Source organism: Colossoma macropomum, unplaced genomic scaffold (genome assembly GCF_904425465.1).
Source record: "Colossoma macropomum unplaced genomic scaffold, Colossoma_macropomum, whole genome shotgun sequence".
In the NCBI taxonomy this organism is placed as follows: Eukaryota; Metazoa; Chordata; class Actinopteri; order Characiformes; family Serrasalmidae; genus Colossoma; species Colossoma macropomum.
In genome coordinates this window covers 11,743,948-11,764,457 of record NW_023494805.1, presented here as the reverse complement: position 1 = coordinate 11,764,457, position 20,510 = coordinate 11,743,948, and the positions used below count along the sequence as shown (strand labels likewise).

General features: G+C 40.5%; 3 protein-coding genes across 3 annotated transcripts; all 3 read right to left on the bottom strand.

The window, feature by feature from the left end:
- Nucleotides 1-1,012: 1,012 nt before the first annotated feature.
- Nucleotides 1,013-6,769, bottom strand: kcnk7 (potassium channel, subfamily K, member 7). The gene is made up of 3 exons (XM_036597008.1): nucleotides 6,439-6,769; nucleotides 3,061-3,456; nucleotides 1,013-1,371 (listed from the first exon to the last, which is right to left on the bottom strand). Exons 1-3 carry the CDS (start codon nucleotides 6,767-6,769, stop codon nucleotides 1,013-1,015), a joined length of 1,086 nt encoding a protein of 361 aa, XP_036452901.1.
- A 2,108-nt stretch (nucleotides 6,770-8,877) lies between these two features.
- Nucleotides 8,878-15,501, bottom strand: taf6l (TAF6-like RNA polymerase II, p300/CBP-associated factor (PCAF)-associated factor). Its single transcript, XM_036597597.1, has 12 exons — nucleotides 15,382-15,501; nucleotides 14,874-15,037; nucleotides 14,180-14,266; nucleotides 13,308-13,458; nucleotides 13,176-13,226; nucleotides 12,911-13,005; nucleotides 12,744-12,818; nucleotides 12,211-12,431; nucleotides 11,577-11,709; nucleotides 11,357-11,485; nucleotides 10,673-11,169; nucleotides 8,878-9,584 (listed from the first exon to the last, which is right to left on the bottom strand). The coding sequence occupies exons 2-12, from the start codon at nucleotides 15,021-15,023 to the stop codon at nucleotides 9,242-9,244; spliced, it is 1,932 nt and encodes a 643-aa protein (XP_036453490.1). The 5' UTR covers nucleotides 15,024-15,037; nucleotides 15,382-15,501; the 3' UTR covers nucleotides 8,878-9,241.
- A 731-nt stretch (nucleotides 15,502-16,232) lies between these two features.
- cth1 (cysteine three histidine 1) lies at nucleotides 16,233-18,058 on the bottom strand. Its single transcript, XM_036597007.1, has 2 exons — nucleotides 17,876-18,058; nucleotides 16,233-17,186 (listed from the first exon to the last, which is right to left on the bottom strand). Exons 1-2 carry the CDS (start codon nucleotides 17,882-17,884, stop codon nucleotides 16,233-16,235), a joined length of 963 nt encoding a protein of 320 aa, XP_036452900.1. The 5' UTR covers nucleotides 17,885-18,058.
- Nucleotides 18,059-20,510: the final 2,452 nt, after the last annotated feature.

The following is a 20,510-nucleotide window of genomic DNA, read 5'->3' as shown; positions in this document are numbered from 1 at the left end:
TTTCCATCAGAGAGGTCTCCAAATTACCAGTCACTTACCAGATTAAATTATCAGACAATAAGAAATGTTCAGCAAAATGTACAGCGACAGGTTGGTACACCCCAAAGTTTGTGAATCATCTCAAATACGTAAGTATCAAATATGTACTCAGACAAGTATAGTGATCCTTGTATGAGTACTGCACAGTAATCTACATGCCTTACATGGCGGTTCATTTCAGTTCACTTGCCCTATCATCAGTAAACACTACTGATACATCTCTGCCACCTACTGGATATATTTTGAACTGCAGTAATGAATGTACTTTAAATGATGGTTAATTATAAAATGTAAATATTATTGTCTTTAAGGATGGTTTTGAGCATAAATATTCAGGTACTTGTTCAGAAACACCAACAAATATCCAAAGCCTGTAAAATGCTGTTCGGATCCCTAACTCTGAGATCTATTCATTTATCTGTTGAAATTTACCGTTTTTTTTCTTTACAGTGATGGTGATAGGAACCAAACATAGCCATTTTATTTAATGATCAGTAACCCTGAACATGTTTTTTATGTTTTTATATGTAACCATAATGATGGTAAAAGTGTGTTAATCCAAAAAAATATGTTTTCTTTGGGGACTATTATTGCCTCTGTTGTTTTAGCTCCTAATGCGTTGAACCTGTAGCAAAGATGGAGATACAAGGTTTGTCCTGACAGCTACAATTAGCAAAATATAGAAAAAACATTTTCTTCAACAGACTGAATGGTATGTTAGGTGGGCTGTGGTGTTAATGAGACATGAATGCATATCACTTCGAATAAATACACAAGACATGCCTGAGATGCCTAAGATCATCCACTCAGAGTCTCACTGGCCCATCTGGCAGGGTAAATGTGGTAACAGTAAGCTGCTGAATAAAGAAATTCAACACAAAATGTTATTAAAAGCTGAGTTTACAGAGAAAGACTTCAAATAAAGTTTCCTTAACTATTTTTAAAGATGAACATACTTCTTCCCTGTTGATATTCAGTTGTTTGGTTCGTCAGGTGAGTCTGTGATAGCGTCTGGGTGAACTGTAATGGAAGCAGTCTTCTCACAGCTTGCTGCGTGTGGTGTTTCCAGTGTAAATGTTTCCTCCGCAGAGGCAGATGTGTGGGCAGCAGGGACGGGGTGTGAGATGGTGGAGATAGGGAGAGTGTACTGGGGCTCCTCTGAGCTCACCTGAGCTCCTGAATCTCCACTGAGCACAAGCTCATCAAGACCGACTCCCATCAGCTCACTCACCCGAGCCCCTACGAAGAGACGCACCAAAGCCTGCACTTGCTGCAGCTGCCAGAAACTCTCCACAACCACCAGCAGGACTACAAGTCCCAGCACCAGGTAACCTGAGCACAAGTGATACATTTTACAAACATTACAGTGATAGTTTAGTGAAAAGTCGAATTTACTTACACCAAATGTAAAATAATTACACAAAATCAGCCAAGACATGTTTGTCTGATTGTTTACCTTTGCACTAGAGCTACAAGGCTAATGTAGCTAACAAGTAATGGAAGCTTATACCCCAACAATTAGCACTGTGAATAATGCATGCCTAAATCATCAACATCGAGTTGTTAAGTATCTCAAACAGATTTGCTTATGTGATTTCTGGCACTATATGACTTTTTATGAGCATGGATATAGTCAATACTTTAAGAACACTGACGAGCTATATGTTTAATAACAAAGAGAGCATTTTTAGGCCTGTTTAAGTGGATCTAGTGCAGTTTTTAAATGTTAAACAAAAATCATTGTAGTTGTACGTTTATTTTTATTATTATTATTATTATTATTATTATTATTATTGTTGTTGTTGTTGTTGTTGTTGTTGTTGTTGTCATTAATGTATTTTATATATGTGGCACTACAGGTTATATTTTGCCTGGTCAAACAGAAAATCTAAAAATTGTGATGCATATTGTGTATCATGAAAATGTCTTTAAGTATCATGGTATGATATTTTCACCATATCTCCCACCCCTAGTTTCAGGCAATTTAAGTATTCAGTTTACATGTTGCTGGTGGGGTATAAGCTTGCACTATTTGATTGTCAGATTAGCCTTGTAGTTGCTTTGAGAACTAACAAATTAAAATTCAAACATGTCATGGCTGATTGAAAAACTGTACAGATGATCACTTTAACTGTTATTGTTAGGTTGACGTTGCATGATCTTTGAAAACCCTTTAAGTTTTCAGGCTATTTCTCATTTATTTATTGATTTTTTTTTACATCATTGGTAAATATCTGTGGCATGTTCATGCTGTGCTCAGCTACAATCACATCACTCATTCCTCAGTCTATCTGTTCCAATCCAGGCCCACTTGGCTGTAATCTAATGTACTCCACAAATGACATCAAGACACTCTTATGTAGTTGTAGAATTACATCATTAAAAATCTGGTCTGCATTGGGAATGTCACGTCTACATCCACCCTGTTTTATGAACACAGATAGCGCCTAATCTAATACAATTTCAATCTCGCTGGAGAATCTCAGTAAAGTTTTGCCCACAAAAAGATTTAAACTGTGGCAAGAAATTTGTCTCATAACAACAAATACCTTTAGGATCTAAAGGCTTCTAAATCCTTCTGTGCTTTGAATTTCTAAGACAAATAAATAGTGAAGCTAATGCTTATATTTATAAACAAAACAAAAGTTTTCATATGTTACAAAGTCTCAGCATCTCAAGTGGCTCCTCATGAAGCATGTGCAAAATAAATTTAAAAAAAAATATTAGAGGATTCTATGTAGTATCAAGGAGTAATGGAACTCTTTTGGTGCTATACAGAACCATTTTTAGGAACCATATACAAGCGGTTCTCCTTCACGGAGAAGGACCATTTAAAGCTACACTATGTAAGCTTTGGGGATTTGAAGACCTCTCTGGTGTAAATGTGGAAATGCATACAAAGCGTGGAAGAACACTTTTGTAATGTTTATTGCAGTGAGCTCTTACTTTACCAGGGACAGAAAACACACAAGCTTCACTTAAACTGAATGAGGACCAGACTTGGAGGTAAAAAGGACTCACAGGAAGTGGCAAACTCCAGCCCCTGCCGCGCTGCCCGACTGTGCGTCCTCCCAGGCAGATAATCTCCCAGCCCAATAGTGCTGAGAGAGATAAAGCAGTAGTACAGCGACTCCAGAAAACTCCAGTCTCTCTCCAAGAGGCAGAGCGCAACAGCAGGCAGCAGAAAGAACAGCGTCGCTGTGCACACTGCTAACACCCCGCAGTACAGCAGCGCAGCTCTGTTGTGGGACAGACCCCAGTAGAGCTGCAGGTAGCGGATGGGCGCGTGGGTCACTCTGGGCAGTAAAGTGTGCGTGAGGCAGGAGAGCAGCAGGAGAGTGAGGGGAATGCCCACCAGACAGTACAGAATACAAAACACACGACCCTCATCCGACAGTGGAATGGTGGTGCCATAACCTGCAACACAGCAGAGCAGTGAGTGAACACTTTGTGATGGCTCAGTGTTTGATACAGCCTCTTTTCACCATTCATACAGTCGTATGTAAAAGTTTTGGGCACCCCTGGTCAAATGACATGTTTAGTTGATTTTCCAAGTGAAAATAAGTTAATGTAAATTCACATCCTCTACAGAGAACACACTTCTGCACACTTAAATGCACAATTACTGTGTCTTTGCTGAATTTAATATATTGGGAAAAAACATAAAATGTGGCCAGCACAAAAGTCACATTTTATATTGTATGTTTTATTTGTTCTCCAATATGTTAAACTCAAATAAATAGAAATTGTGCACTAAAATTTGCAGAAAAGTGCCACATTTAAGTGTGTTCCCTGTAGATAATTTTCACTTAGAAAATGAACAAAATATGTCATTTGACCAGGGGGTGTTCAGACATTTACATTCAAGTGTATTTATTTTGATGTATTTATTTAATGTTTTACATTTTGAAAGCTGGTTCAAATACGTTGTTGCAGGTTGCGAAAGGCCCGTTTGAAAACCATATTATCCGTGTTATCATGGACGAGATGCTTCGTGAATAAGAGAGAAAAAAAACATCAGCGCTGTTTGTGTAGTGTTGATGGAAGGTAACTGGTGAGGTATGTTAAGCAATGGAATCTTTCTCTGAGTCACAGGTAAACACTTGTGTCAGTTTCTATGTTAGTAGCCCAAATGAAGAGTTTAGAGAGCCTGGACGCTGTGTAACCCCCCTGTCCCCAGGCCCCAGTGTGATGAACCCCACATTTTCCACGGCAATTAAACCCAATTATGGAGTAAGTTGTAACATGTACAGTTATGTCACAGTTATATCAGCAATTCATAAAGAGTAGGAGTTGGAAACAAATTTTACATTTCATTTGTGGCAGAAATGTTAATGTTGCTTGTATAGAACAATAATAAATCTTGAGTAATTGTTTTTTTTATTATTTAGCAAAAAAAAAAGGCAGGAGGGCTGAATTTTGTCCAGTTGTCCTGAACAATATTGTGATTTGAATGAGGTTATTTTCTATAAATTAAGCTCCAGACCTTCTCACTCAAGCAAATCAGCACATCTATCTTTTATGCTTGAGGCTTGAATGTTGAATGTCGTGTGCCAGTCTGCCAGCTCACACGCTCTGCATTATTAGGTTCAATTTCCTTAATGAAAACTTAAGACAATGTTGAACATACAGTCTTAAAAAAGATTCTTCAAGGGTCCTTTTATTAAAGACAATGGTTCTTTATACAAACCTGAACACTCATAGAACCACTTGCACGCTTCAATGGTTCTTTGCATGGTGAAATAGTTCTTTAAACTGATGGAGAATGTGTTGTATATGGTTCTATATAAAACCTTTTTGAAAAAGGTTTTATATAGCACCAAAAAGGGTTGTGCTATTGATACAATGTCAAGCTTGTAACAATAGAAGAACCCTTTTAGGTGCTATATAGAACCAAATTCAACGCATTCTCCACTCTGAAGAACTATTTCACCATGCAAAGAATGCCACTGTCTTTACCGAAGAACCATCTTTTTTAAAAGTGCAGGATGTAATTAACATTGCAGATCTTGCGATTTAAAAATTACACTCTTTCGAACTGCGATTTTGATATAAAAATGATTACCCATCTATAACAATGACCCACTGTGAAGCAGTTCTGATCTGACACAGCCTGCAGAGCCATATGAAGGTTTTACAAAGCTGAACAAACCTTGCTCACCACTAATAACTTAAAGAGCCACATTAACTCTGCTCAGTGGGACTTTTCATTCAATAAATGTTCACAGAAAGAAGGGAAAGAGGCTGGACTTACACACGATCATGCACGAAACATATGACTATACACCCCATCATGCACAAAACAGATGACTTCCCCTGAGCATTCAGCTTTAAAGAGGATTAAAATCAAACAATGCAGAATAAAAAGGCTACAGTTCTCTCAGCTGCAGGCTAACAAAACACCACTGAGAACCAGACCTTCCAGAAAAGTACTGTTTCATTTAACTAGTAATTTCTATAAAACTGTTTTACTAAAACTGAGCATGTATTGTGTAAAATAAATGTGTATGACTGGAAAATAAACACACTGACAATATTCATGTAAACTGAAGAGGGATAGTCCTGATTTTACATCATTTTAATAATGTAATACATGTGTTATTTCATGAGAAACCCAGGATGAACAGACCCTTACAGGCTTAGTTTAGTTAAGCAGTTTAGTTAAAGGACCCATATCATGGAAAAACTGTGAAATAAGGTTTGTTGTAGACAATGTTAAAATGTGAAAATGTATCATTCACTCTTCAGCCCATTCAGTCCATCTACAGTAACTAAGCAGCCTGTTTTGAATTCACTGCTTTTGTGACATCAAAAAACCAACACATTTACATATATTCTTCTAGTCTGTGTACAGTACTTTAGCCCCACCCACTCACACTGACATTATAAGGAGTGTTTCAGCCTGGACTGCTTTTAGAATCAATACAGTGCAGCCAATCAGAACAGAACTCATTAAAAATGTTTTATTTTTATAATTTTATATTTTATAAGTAAATTTTAACATACTTAATTTATAGGTCAGACGTGGTCATGTAAAATGAACTGTGGATATTTTTGTTACATAAACTAACATAATTAGAAAATAAGAGAAGAATGTAGGATATGGGCCTTTTAAGATGTATGCAAATGATTTCAGATGTCTGTTTTTTTTTCCAGATGTCTGTTTTTATAGAAAGGCTTTCTTTTAAAAGTAGTCTATCATGATTTAATAGTAATATAATAGTAATAATAATATCAGCCTATTACTCGATGTTGGATCGAACAGAAATTCAGCAGTATCGCCCACCTTTAGCTGTGAGTGGGAGAGGGTAGCCTAGTTCACAAAGCAGGGCTGATAAACCATAAACCACAATAAGAAAGGCTGAAAGCGGTTGACCCACATCACACTGAGCGCTTCACCTGTCGTGGTGAGGAAAGTAGTGACGAAAAACAGCGACGAGGTGAAGTCAAAGTTGTCCTCCTCTCCGTCCTCCTCAGAGACGCCGCGTTTTCCGGCTGAGAGGACTTTCCTCAGCAGCTCGTCCAGACCGCTCTCCTCCACACACGGGTGGCTTTCCAGAAAGCTCGCTCGAAGTTCACGGACCTCAGCAACAAGAGCGCGTTCCTCGGGCTGCTCGAGCACCATAAACACAGCCCCGCCGAGCAGGATGAAGAGGATATAAGTGATGACCAGAACGCTGAAAGCGTAGCTGCGACACAGAGTCGGCGCTGAGTCCGCGCTCTGAGCCATAACTCCGGCCTGAGAACAGCGGCTGCCGCTCTCACTGTGGCTCAGTAACCAAATCCACACAGGAACGTGGAGCTAAAACTTTAATGAAGTGACCTGCAGACGCGGATTAACTCAGCCAGCAATGCAGCTCTGACGTGCTGCTCTCAACTAGATTAAAGGAGAATTCCACCCATTTTTTTTTCAAATTTCACCATTATACTATGACATACGACATATATTAGCACATATAGAGATTTCTCTACAACTTACATTTGTCACAGATGGACATTTTGTGATATACAGTGTTGGGCAAATACTCTGAAAAAGTAGTGATGGCTGAATACTGAATACTCTGTCCTAAAGGTATTCAGTAATGTGTTCTGTTACAATACATTAAAAAGTAGGTATTCAGAATACATATTGGTGAGGCACATGGGTAAAAACTCTGCTGTTGTGTTTTAGTTTGTTTTTTTGTGTTTAGTTTAAATTTATTCATAAATGTATTATTATTATTTTTTTATTTTAACACATTCTCTATGTTCACTTATTTAAACTAAGTTACAATATCCTCAGCATTAGTGTGGCTGATATCACCTGCATCAGTCCACTGCTGCTCTCATTATCTCAAGGCTGCCGTCTCATGAACTAAACAATTCTCCATATTCCGAAAACAACAGCAAATTTGACTATAAAGTTGGAAGCTATGTGATTTTCAGTCAATTACAGGTATGTAACTTGCTACAGAAAACATGCACAAGTCCAGTACACTGATGCTAAGCTTATTATTCATGAACATGTCCAGTACTAAGGAGGCTGTTCAGTTCCATCATCCCTCAAAAGAGCTCAGTAACGCTGAGATTAATAACTGATAATCACTTATTTTTTTGTCAGTCTACTCAGGCTTTAGCAGAGCTCAGTAACACTGAGATTAATAACTGATCATCGCTGATTTATCAGTCTACTCAGGCTTTAGCAGAGCTCAGTAACACTGAGATTAATAACTGATCATCGCTGATTTATCAGTCTACTCAGACTTTAGCAGAGCTCAGTAACACTGAGATTAATAACTGATCACACTGATGTATCAGTCTAAATAGGCTTCAGCAGAAACTTCAGTGTTTGCAAATAAGTCATTTTTTGAGTTGTTCTTTAGAGTATGTTTGTGTCTTCTAAATTTCATATAGAATGTTGACAACGGTAAAATAGTGGGAAATCTGGAAAAAAAAAGTTTTGAGGACTGTTTTGCCTCACAACACCCTGCACCTACCTCTCTGCCATGAATGGACTACTAAAATATGTTTTGACCAAAATCTTCTTGTAATAAAACAACATCTCAGACATCAGGCAGCATATTCACAATCATTTTGTGTAATAACGTTCTGTGAGAAAGCTTTCAAAGTGGGTGTCTGTTTCCTGCCACCACCACTGTGAACAATTCTGACTTTGTAAGTTTCAGTAGAATGGAGCTTTTTCACATCAAATCCCTCAAAATGACTTTGTTTACATCTTAAGAATTACTGAAAAAATTTTGTAAAAAAACCCCCCAAAAAATCAAATATGATGCTAGTATTCTATACCTTTCAGTCTCTTTAAATCTGTAAAATTCTGTCATTTACTATGATGCATGGTGCTGTAGATGATTTCATAATAATTGAGGAAGTTATATAACATTTAAAATGAACTTAAAATATAATAAAATTCATATTCAGAATCATTCGTATTTGTAAAGCAGTGACTATTAAATTTGTTAAATTATTAATTGTACTTTTGTGACAAGAAACTGCTGTTTCTTTGCTTTGATAACTTCATTTTGTTCCCAAACTACTTTTAAACTGTCTAAAACATTACAATCTACAAGTTATGACAGAATAACAATAATTAATATGACAAGTGAGCCTAAAATGGCACCACACCTGAGTAACAACATTTACAAGTGCACTTGAGGGAAAGCATAGTGCTTTCCATCAAGTATGATGGAAGCCAAATGGTTACTACTACTGTGTAAGAAACAAAATGTACATTAATGCTGTTCTTTCAGAAAACTAGATACTGTATATAATGTTCTCTGCATCTTTACAATTCAAATACAGCAAACCTAATATTTAGTCCAAGTATTAAATAAAACAGTCTCCCTGTTGTCTTTATCTTTAATTTACAAGATTTCAACCTTACATTGTTACAAAAATAATGTCTGACACTAACTAAACAACAAAAAAATCTTTTACAGCCTAACTGGCAAAAACTGAACTTTTTCTTTGTGCATCACTGTGTTTTCAAGTGCTTGTCCAGTAAATGCTGCTATCACTCCAAAAAGTCTGCGTTGATCAACATTGCGGCCATACATCCCAGTGGTCAGCCCAAACCGCAAAAATTGTTCTACAGCTGTTACTTTTCAATCTGGCTCTGTTAGGAACTCAGTCAGTCAGTCTATGGTGAAACTCAGGCAGCTCATTCCACCGCATATCCAGCCAACCCTGTCTGTCCGTGGGTCTCTTAAAGAGGCAGGTACAGTGAGTAATGGGAGCACGTCCAGCGTCTCACTGGTTTGCTCACTCTTCCAATAACTGGAAGTTTGTGGGCATAGGCCCGAGGTGGAAGGGAGGTAAGTGATGGAGTCGGGGTGAAGCTTGTCTGGAAGCGCCGTCCCTGGCATCGTCGGCCCATCTGCCGTCCTCCAATTAAAAATGAGAAGGCTGGCGGGCCGGCCTGGGGAGGGGGGAAGCGAGCTTTTGGGAAAATGTCTCGGGATTGGCTGGTTGAGCGCCCGGGACGGGAGGAGGATGACCTGGAGCGAGGGACTGAGGATGAGGAAGAGGAAGAAGAGCGGGCCAGAGACCTGTATGGACAAAAGTGAAAAGTCAAGAGCATGAGTTAGCATCCAGGTCTGGAAAGCTAGAAGGAAAGGGATGATGCCAGCACTTAATAAAATCAAGAAACTAAAGTCTATACTGTGCTGGCTCTAAGTTTTTAGAAATAAGCAGTTTTACACTGGTGGTTCCCCACCTTTTTTCTTGGAGCCCTGCCCAGCCCGCACACACATACACACACACACACACACCCCAAAAGAATAAAGTGATTTATTCCATTCATAAGTAGTAGCCTACTATTTTTGAGTGAGGACCAAGAAATATATTTTTTGAATAGTTTTATATACAGATATTTATTATCCAGTAAGTGTTGTTATGATTTTATGTGTGCAAATCTAATTTTGATAACCTCATAACCTCAGAGCAGACAAAGCCTTGCGCACTCCCTGTGATGTTTGGTTAGTGTGGACCCACCTTGAGGGGTGAACCATGGTCTTAGACAAATAGATTTCAGTGAGAGAACCTAAAAGGTAGGGCTGCTTCTGACTGGTACTAATTAATTAAGCTGTTAACTATTAATTGACTAGCTGGCGAAATCAACTGTTCCTTCTTCAGTTTCTTCCAGTTTGTTGCCAAGTTCAATCCGTGTGATACGCAGTTTCTTCTTTTATGGTATAAAGAAAAACTATAGTCTATATTGCTGTAGTCTATTGCAATCTATATGAATATTCATATATATCATATAAACATTATAGAGCACTACAAAGCCCCTTTTTGTTTAAGTAAACAAATCAACATTTTTTTCCTAAATGACGTTGTCAACTTGGTTGATTGTTGCAGCCCTACTTAATGTCTTACAAGTGCTCTAAAGTTAGTGTTCCCCAAAGCTTTTATCAGGCTGAGATTAATACTGCATAATTCTGTGTTACATAAAAAATCTGAATTTATTTTTTTTCTAAATGCTGTATTGTAATGCTGTACCTTTATTAAAAAAGTAATGGTCTGAAAGGTCCACCTATATGGACACCTTGCATAAATTAAGAGCCTGAAAGAGAGCACCCATGGCACCACTTGCTTATGAGAACATATCCTCCACTGAGTCTTTCGCTATACTCACCTCCCTGGTGCTGTAGCGGCCAAACTTGGTGGTGCTGGCTCAGTGCGTGGGCTTCCGTCCTGCCTGGGGCTGATGTTCATGTTGGCAGTGAGCTGAGGCATTTTGCGTGTACTCTCCAAGTTAGCTGCACCACTGCCTGGCTCTTTCCTGGCGTCTGAAGACTGAATAGGGGTGGCAGATGGGGCACCACCTAGTGCAGGGCCAGTGCTAAAGCGCACAGCCAGACTGTCTCCAAAGAAGGAGTACAGCTCACAGTACATGTCAGGGAGTGAGACAGGGGTCCACTCCTCCCACTGGCATCCTGCGCCGCCTGCCTGCAGGTGGCTGGCGATGCCCAACGGAGGTTCAGAGAGAGGTTCAGGAGGAGGGCTCAGGCCTGGTGAACTCTCTCTGAAGCCCATCATCCCCCCAGCAGAACTCTGAAGAGCAGCAGTGCCACCTTCTGCAGATGCAGACAGACTCACAGCCTTCATCTTTAGCAAGCGTTCCACTGCCACCTGGTGGAGAGAGAGAGAGAGAGAGAGAGAGAGAGAGAGAGAGAGAGAGAGAGAGAGAGAGAGAGAGAGCTAAATAGCTACAGAAAGTGTAAGGTGGTACAGTCGTATGTAAAAGTTTGAGCACCCTAGACAAATTATTAGACCAACAGATTTTAAGCCTCTCAATCACAATGCGAGACGAACTTACAAGAATGGCTCCATAGACTTTGTGTCCGTCTGCTTTCACCTGTGCGTTGGACACAGAATAATCGTCCAGCACGGCCTGCAGGTTCGCCCAGTAGGCTGGCAGGTGGGGATACAACACACGCTCAACAGCCTGGTGCAAACACAAACACACATCAGAGGGACACATAAAAGAAGCTTTTTTACAACAACATACTGTCTCAGTGTGTGTATGTGTAGGTTACCTTCCAACCAAGCGCATGCAAGCCGACCACAGCTCCATAGTGAGAGCAGAGAGGCCGGACTGGGTCTGACAGAACCTTCTGCAGCGACAGAAGGATCTGATGGTACAGTCCACTCACCAGGTCACCATGGGTCCTACCCCACAGAACACACAAAGCCTTTACAAACACATCTGAGAGATAAACACCATGCTGCTTAAAATGTGAGCCTCCCAATACAGTGGACTCACAGAAACATATTCAGTCACACACTGTTGAAGTTGTGGTTGATGCAGCTTAATCGACAACATATCCTTATCTGTGCTCCTGACTTTTTCATAATTTACCATGAATTGGTCAACAAGTAGAATAGAACAGACAGTGATATCAAATGGGGTTTAGATATAGATATAGACTTCAAATTTATTTTTCATAGCACTCTGCTAGAAATTAAATAACCTTTATTATATTGTGGCTATAAGCAAAAGGTTAAAAATTCTGTATTTTAATTTTTGCCATGAATTTTATCATATGTGTGGGCAAATGGCCTTAATTTAGACTTTTGCATGAATTGCACTTCTGTCTATTGTGTCTACCTGCACCATCTGTGTCTGTGTGGCCTAATGTATATGTGAATGTGCAAATAACAGTAATGTACCAGAAGATATGGCTGAGAAGCAGGGCAGCATAGTCCCTCAGGGTCCAGTGGTCATTGAGTGGATTAATGGAGGCAGCAAGTGGCTCCAAGATGCAGTACATAACGCTGGAGACGAGACTTCGCACATATGAGCCCAGATACAGATACGGGTTCTGAACCAGACTCTTCACCATGTGCAGCAGCCTGTTCAGCTGATCCAAGTCATGACTTACTGACTTTACCTGAGGGGGATACAACACGTTTCCACTTTCAGAACAAATTACATAGAAAGTAGTTTTGAGTGGAGAATCCCCAAAATAATTTAAGCAAAGACTAAGCTATGCTTGGAAACCAATCCAATAATATACTTCATATATTTATATCATGTCAGATCATCCAGTTTTCCACCCTTGAGTACAAGAAGCTTGCAAAGTTCTATCTCTATCTGATCTCAACGCCTTCTTATAGTGTTTTCCATGAAACAAGCAAAGGTGTCACTAATCTTGTAGATTTAAACACCCACATTTATGCGTATTTATGTGTAAGTCACTTACCCCACTGATGACATAAACAAAGTAAGGTAGGAGGGCAGCAATCTTGGAGTTGGACTGTAGATCCAGCAAAGCGACCTGGTTTTATTGAAAGAAAGAAAAAGCAGCTGATTTTTTTTCAGAGGATCTTTAAAGGATCACAATCTTGTCAACCACTGAGCAGCTCATACCTTCATTAAGTGTGGGTCCTCTCCTAATATGGCTCTAGTGATCTGCTGGTAATACTTGAGTAGGTCATCGGACAGAGACTGCACAGCGCTGGGAACTGCAGAAGAAAGGCTTATCACCCATGGTAGAACATGCAGTGTTTACCATTATTAAGCGCAAAACAGAAAGGCTTCTTGCCCATTACGAGACTATGTCTCTTACCCTTGGTTCTTTAATAATTAAAATAGCAATTCATTACTATAAAAAAAATAGAAAAATGTATTTCACCTGTGCCTTGTGGCTCCAGATTTCCTTTTCCATCGAGATATGACACATGCACTGCCGAGAAGACAAAACGATCAGTACTAATCTACACATACTACACCATCCTCTAGAAAGAAAACAATCATAGTGTCCTACCTCGCACCATAGTCTCAGCACAGCCTTTGGGAATGTTAGTGGCAAGAGCCAGTTCTACCAAATTCACCTCCCGATCCTCAACAAAGAAAAGCTCTCCCTCTTTCAGTGGACGAAATGGTAGAGCATCCTGAGCACCATAGCCACAGATGGTCTGAGAGAGACAGAAAGAGGAACATGAAACAGACAGCAAAACATAGGCTTTGTTCCCATCTAAGTTTTTTGCAAGATTCCATATTCTGAGTAACACAGCAAGCATCGCATGCTTTCTGGAACGCAGCTTTAGCTCCGACATTGTCCACTGTCTGGTCTCTACTGTGCTGTGTTTAATGGTTGCATACTACATTGTATATTGTGTAGTATAGTTTTTTTGTGTTTTGAATGATGTATTGTCAGTATTTAATGTTGGTCTGTATTGTTATGTGCTGCTGTTCTGCGTTGTAGCACTGTGTTCTGGAGTAACCATAGTTTGCTTCTCATTCGACCATCTATGGTGAGAAGGAATGACAATAAAGCTAATACCAGTAAAAAAAAACAATCCAAACACAAAAAATTATTAACAGACCTCATTGAAATATATCAGTCATAAAGGCACAAAAACAGCCTGTTTCATTCTAAGGAATAAAAAAGCGAGTGGACAATGGTCACGTAAAAAAGAATTATGACTGTTTTAGAAAAATGTACAAAATGGGCCCTTTAAACTTTCACTAGTAGGAAATATATTTTAACATGTAAAATTTCAGCTTTTACTAATCTCAACTAATTTCAGTGGAAGAAACGATTTTACCTGTATGCATGAAATTTTAACATGTTGTAATACCATTTAAGTTAATAATATTTAATACTGCAAGGCCACACAACGTTAGCTAGATTACCTCAGTATTGCTCCAGCGAAGAGCTCTGTTGAAGTCCTCTACGGTCAGTTTTCTTCTCTTAGCGTGTCTCATAAACTGGGAGCTGTTCTGTGATGAGTACATGTGAAATGAAGTGAATATCACGCCAGCTAAGTTAAATGTGTGGAATCCTTTCAGAGACTTTGTCTGCAAAAGGCTTTTTAACAGCTAACAGTTTACATTGACCGACCACTTCATTAAAACCACCTCACACACAAAACGAGAGTTTTTAAACACTGTGTCCACTCTATTAGACACCGCTATCTTGTTGGTCCTCCTTGTATTTCAGAGACTGTAGCTCACCTGCTGCTGCACAGTGTGTGTTGGTCATAGGTCGTAGGTTACTATTCTCAGCACAGCAGTGATATTTAAGTGTTTATGAACTCTAGCAGCACTGCTGTGTCTGATCCACTCGTACCAACACACACTAACACACTGCAGTGCTGAGAATAATCCACCACCCAAACAATACCTGCTCTGTGGGGGTCCTGACCATTGAAGAACAGGGTAAAAAGGAGAACTACAAAGTTCTCCTAAATGTTAAGTGGAGGTGATAAATGGACAATGAATGTAGAAACAATGAGGTGGTTTTAATAAAGTGGCCGGTCGGTGTTTGCTAACCATTTGTATGCTGTCAGTCAGGCGAACGGCTCGCTTGTTCAGCTCGTCAGGTTACCTGTGTGGCCTCTCTGAGGCGGTAACAAACATCCTCAGCGAGCATCGCGGCTACATCATCTCCCAGCTCGACCCCAGCACTCTCGGCCATGAGTTTAATGGACTCTCGGGGCACCTCGGCGAAACGGCGCTCCTCTCTCGTCTCGGTCATCTTGGCAATGAAATCTAAATGCAAAAGCCGCCGTTAAACTTTTTAACGTCGATCAAAACGTGTCTAACAGCGCAGGAGGAGAGCCGTCCGCACAACACTGCGATTTCCCCTGCTCGACTCAGCCAGCTCAAGCACGCTAGCGTTAGCTAAATAAACAGCTATAGTTCACAGCAATTATTTGTAGACCTGCTACAGCTTTGGTTACTTGGCTATAAACTACGAACACAGAAACAGTGGCTAGTTAGCTAACAAACTGTCGCGTTTCAGATTGAGGCTTACAGACTAATATTAGCGCTATCTAACTAGGCTTCTCATTTTATCAAACCTCAAAAAGGGCTAAAATGTACTGTAGCTTTACCTTCGTTGTAGTGTTTTGTAATGCAGACACATCTGCGAACTAACGTACGTTAATCGTGTAAATGTAATATTGGAAATGGGTTGCAAGCTAACGTTAGCTTTCGGTGTAGTCACTTCAAAATAAAAGCCTTGATTGTTTAGAGAGTCTGCGCATGCGTACTAAAGGACCCATTTACGGCTGAATCTCAAATGGCTCCATTTTCCCTATACAGGGCACTATGTAGGTCATGAAATGAGTGCTTTTCCCCCCCACAAAGACAGTGTGTGCAATAAGGAGCTGTGCAGCATATGACTGCATCCCAAATGGGCTTTTTAGGCATATAATTCATTAATTGCATGTAAAAGCCAGTTTTATGACTGATGTAGTGCACTGTTGTATCAGTCATTCGAGGTCCAGCCCAAGCACGTCCAAAACCTCATACTATAGTAATGAATATGCTACTAATTGTGTTCCTCTTCAAATAAACATTGAGTACAGCAATAATATGTACCCCCCCCCCAAACCCCAACAAGGGCAGGACTTTTATTTTACCAAACTCAAAACAGGGACAGTACCAAAGCATGGAGTTAGTGATTTTATTAAGATGAAGGATGCAAAAAAAAAATGCTTCCATCCTCAGACAATAATTTAGGTAGTAAATTTAAATTAAAATCATAAATAGACATTCATAGTGTGCCAAATGCTCCATAGTATGTACAACAGATTAAAATGTCAATTTACAGCAGTTTAGTCTGTCAACTTATCTACAAAAATCACAGACCCAACAAGCAGAAGAATAACCATTTAAATCCCCCCTGCCATCTTAAATTAAGGTAATTTAAATAAAAAAGGGGAAAAGACTACTAGAAGCATTAAGACAACAGTGCTTGTTCAAACATATCCTGTGGGCTCAGATTAGAAGCCTGTTCAAGCTGCTGGAGTCTGATGGCTAGTGGCAGCAGCAGGTCATTGAGGTGCTGGCTGCTGAAGGTGAATGCATTGTGGGCCATCGCTTCTCCAGATGGTGGTGTGACAGGACCAGAGTCATCAGGGAACACAGGGGAGGCTAGCATAGACGGAGGAGATGAGGAGGTGGAGGATGAGGGTGGGGAGGAAGAACGCATGTCTGATGCTGGGGAGAGGGCCCTTCCAGGCATCTGGGGTGACCAAGGGGTCTGGTTCATTTCAAGGCCCTTCACAGCGTTAGGCAGCCCATGCTGGAAGCGACAGCGAGTGCCATACAGACAAAAGCCGAAAGAGCTGAAGGTACGGCAGAGAGCACCACGCGGCTTCCACTCACTGGAACGTGAAGGTGGCTGCCAGGCCTTCTCTTCTGCACCATCGCTCGACTCTGAGCCACCCTCAATATGCAAGAAGTGGCAGCGGGTTCCGAAGGGGCAGACCCCAAAGGCACGGTATGTACGGCATGGTACGCTCCTACGCCTGTGGCGAACAGGCCTCTGCTCCTTCAAGCTGTGCACAAAGAGGCAACGGGTGCCATACATGCAGTAGCCTGCTGTGTGGAAGGTGCGGCACAGCTCTGTCTTGTACTTGGGGTGGTGGGAGGGCACATGGAGGTCATGTAGGCCATGAGCAAACTGGCAGCGTTCCGCATATTTGCATGTACCCGTCTCGGCATAGCGACTGCACAGCTCAGTCTTGTAGCGGGTGGAGCAGAGCCAGGGGTTAAGCGGGGGAGATGGAGACTCAACCAACGGAAGGAGAGCCTCAGCCAATGACTGACCCCCATTAGCCAAGCTCTCCCCTGGGAAACAGACCTCATCCCCACCATCTGAGGGAAACAGCAGCAAGTCATCTTGGCTGGTCTGAGGAAGAAAGCACATTTACAGGAGACCATGAGAAAAGTCCAGCTAGCTTTTCTGTTCAGGTTGATGGAGAATGTGTTGAACGCTTCTAGATAGAACATTTTTGAAAATGGTTATGTAGTACCAAAAGGGGTTCTTCTATTATGTCAGTCTTGTAACAGCAGAACACTTTAGTGCTATATAGAACATTTCAAAAAAGTTCTCATGATTCCATTTAGAACCACAGCCTTTACTAAATATCCCTTGAACTTGAATCTTTAAGAGTGTAATACCAAACTATAGTGTAATATAGTAAATTGCAGTAGTTTGACAAGTTTACTGAGAGATTAACAGTATTTATGGAAGTATCTATTACTACAGATTTTTAACCACACGGTGATAACAGCCTAATAAGTTTAGCTCTTAAGTCAGAGACGTCCTAGATAACACTTGTTCCATAGTAGCTTTAAGTTTCAGACATGAAGCTTCCACAGCAGCTTTAACCTGTAGACTCTTTGTAACCTGTAGCTCTAAGGAACCAGACGCCTGACCAATACACATAGGCAGGTTAAGGAGAGCTTCTGTTTATTATCCTGAGTCCACGCAGTTAATTATATATTAAACTTCGGCACATAACCGCGTCCTATTATACTGCAGTTCACGGAGCTACACTAACTACGCAGACCTACAGAGGTGAACGGTAAGTGTACCTCAAACATCTCTGCGATTTCCACACGAGTACAACAGCGTCTCCACACAGAGCCTTTCTGTTCGCCCAGAAGCTGAAGTCTGTAACAGCAGCGTCCAACCGTCCACCAGAGGAGCGGGCAGGATGTCTGCGGTGTGCGCGATGAAGGGAGAGCCAAGGACTGAACCCTAAACCCGGCGGGCGATCCACACACACACCGACTGAAGCTCCCCTCGGCTGTTTTAAAGCTGCTCCAAATCACAGTTCCCGCGTTTCCCTTTAAACGGGCACCAGCTGCTTCGCCTCAAATTCGAACGGACCAATCAGGAGGCGAGGCGGGCCGGCAATTTAATTTATGCAAATGAGCTGCGCTGGTTCTATCCCGTCCGGACAGGATTCGGGTTGTGGTTTGTTTGAGGTCCAATAAACATCGTTTACTAGTAGCCTAATGGTGACTTCAAATGGCGAGCTTTTAAAACACACACAGGCGCAGCGATCCTGCGGTCATTAGCGGGTCACACCTCGGTTTTGCTAATTGAATGACCGTCTGAGAGGCGGGGGTCGAGCCCGTCTGATTTCATTGTGTGAATCGGTAATGACACTCAGCGCCGCTCAAACAAAGAGAGAAAACACGACATGCACTCGTGTCTGCCATTAAACGGGATATTTACCCATTTTTCAAATTTTCAGCTTAATTAAATTTAATCAGTGGTCTGATGCGAGATGCTCCATTTGAGAGACCTGCCTTGTCAGAACAATTCTTGTTCAGTTTAGTACCTCTAAAAGCTCCCTCACAGAAAGTGATTACATGACATAGTTACTAATATGCTTACAGAGAAGTACTTTCAGGGCGCTATAATGGAAAATAGTACCAAGTACAAAGTTTTTTACTTTCCAGATTTACCACTATTTTAGCCTCATCAACATCACAGAGTTAGTGGAGCCTGCTTACTGGGACCCTTTAGATAGACAAGACTGAAAGGTGATACAAATTTTTACCTTAAAGACAAAACTTTAAAAATAATCAGCACACTGGAGTATAAAGAAGGTTGTCAGTGGCAGTGAAGTTACACCAAAGTAAAGTTGCTATAACCTAAAATGCATCAGGTTCTACAGGAGTAGACCTAAATGGAGATTTTTGAATCTAACTGCTTAACAAATTTATCAACTCTTATATGGAATCGAAAAACCTGTATTTTAATATAGTCCTACATACTATAATACAAATATTCAACGCAAATGAAACTAATACAGTGGCACTCAGTACAAGCAGTCTACCTGTAAAAGTAAACCTGATAAAAATCACAGACGAAAAAAGGGGAGTGTATGACCACAAAGAAAAAAAAAAACTTTATTTCTTTTCTTATCAAGATGCATTAAAGGATACAGAGACATTAGAATAAAAAACAGTTGAGGAAAAAAAAATAAAATCACTGACATACAAAATTGAAGCTACCTTAATGAACTGATATACCCTCCCTTCCCTCTGACCCAACCCCAAATGGAGAACTATATGGACATGTAACTTCAGCCCTCAGCTAAAGGTAGCAGCAACTCAGGCTACTATTTTCATATAAAACTGGTGCCACTTCTTGGGGGACAGGTTAACATTTATTTTAGTCTTTAGTGCGCAGTGCACACTCATTTAAGAAACCTTACAAAACCCCTAAAACTGGGGGAAAACAGTGTACAAGGGAGTATGACGTGGGACACATTCACTGGTTGACATTTCACAATGCCATGAGCGAATGAGCAAGTCCAATTGTTTACATGTCAAAAACAAAGCACAAATAAAACCAATAAATGAGGATATGATTCAGTATCAAATCAGTCTACAATCTATTGGAGCAGTTAAAAGGCCTGTCAAAGAGCATTTTTCCTTTTTCTCAATTCATGACTACAGTTACATTACCTACAATCACTACGTTGCCTTGCACGCAGCTCCATTCAGAATTTCAGGTGCTGGGTTATCAGATACATGAAAGGTTTGAGCATCTTGGCATACACGAGAGAAAGTATAACTGGCAAACCTAAATTTGTATGGCTTTATTCATTATTTTACACATACAAAAGGGCAAACTGGGGAAAAACAGCTTTTTACCAATTGTGAGAGAAAACAACCATTTACTTTTTTAAGAAATAAAAAAAACTGCAAAATTTACCCTTGATCTATAAAAGCCATAGGGTTTCTCTGACCTATGCTTGCCCTTCCTTCATACCAACACCTTTTCACCTTGATCTGTTCTGGGAACGTAATTTGGAGCCATCAACATTCTGTCACCATTAGCACTGAGAAAAACCATTTCAAACAGAACCCAGCAAAGCCCCCGAACATCAGAGCAAATCAGTTCCAAAACATCATTTATCACAGACAAATGTTCTATCACATATTGCTGAACGATTACAATGTAAAAAGGGAAACTGTGGGACCATAAAAAAAAAAAAGCATTTCTAAACTTGAGTCCGCTGATCCATGGCATATGGAGTGGTGGGGACACCTCTGCAGTCCAGAGCTCTCCTGTCCATTTGAGCTGAATTAAGGATTTGTTAAGTGAGATGCTTCAGCTTGAATTAGAGTGAAGAGAACCACTCAAACCGGTCGGGGGGAGACACACTACAGGGTTCCAAACCTGAAATTGACTACAGTGCTGAGAAAA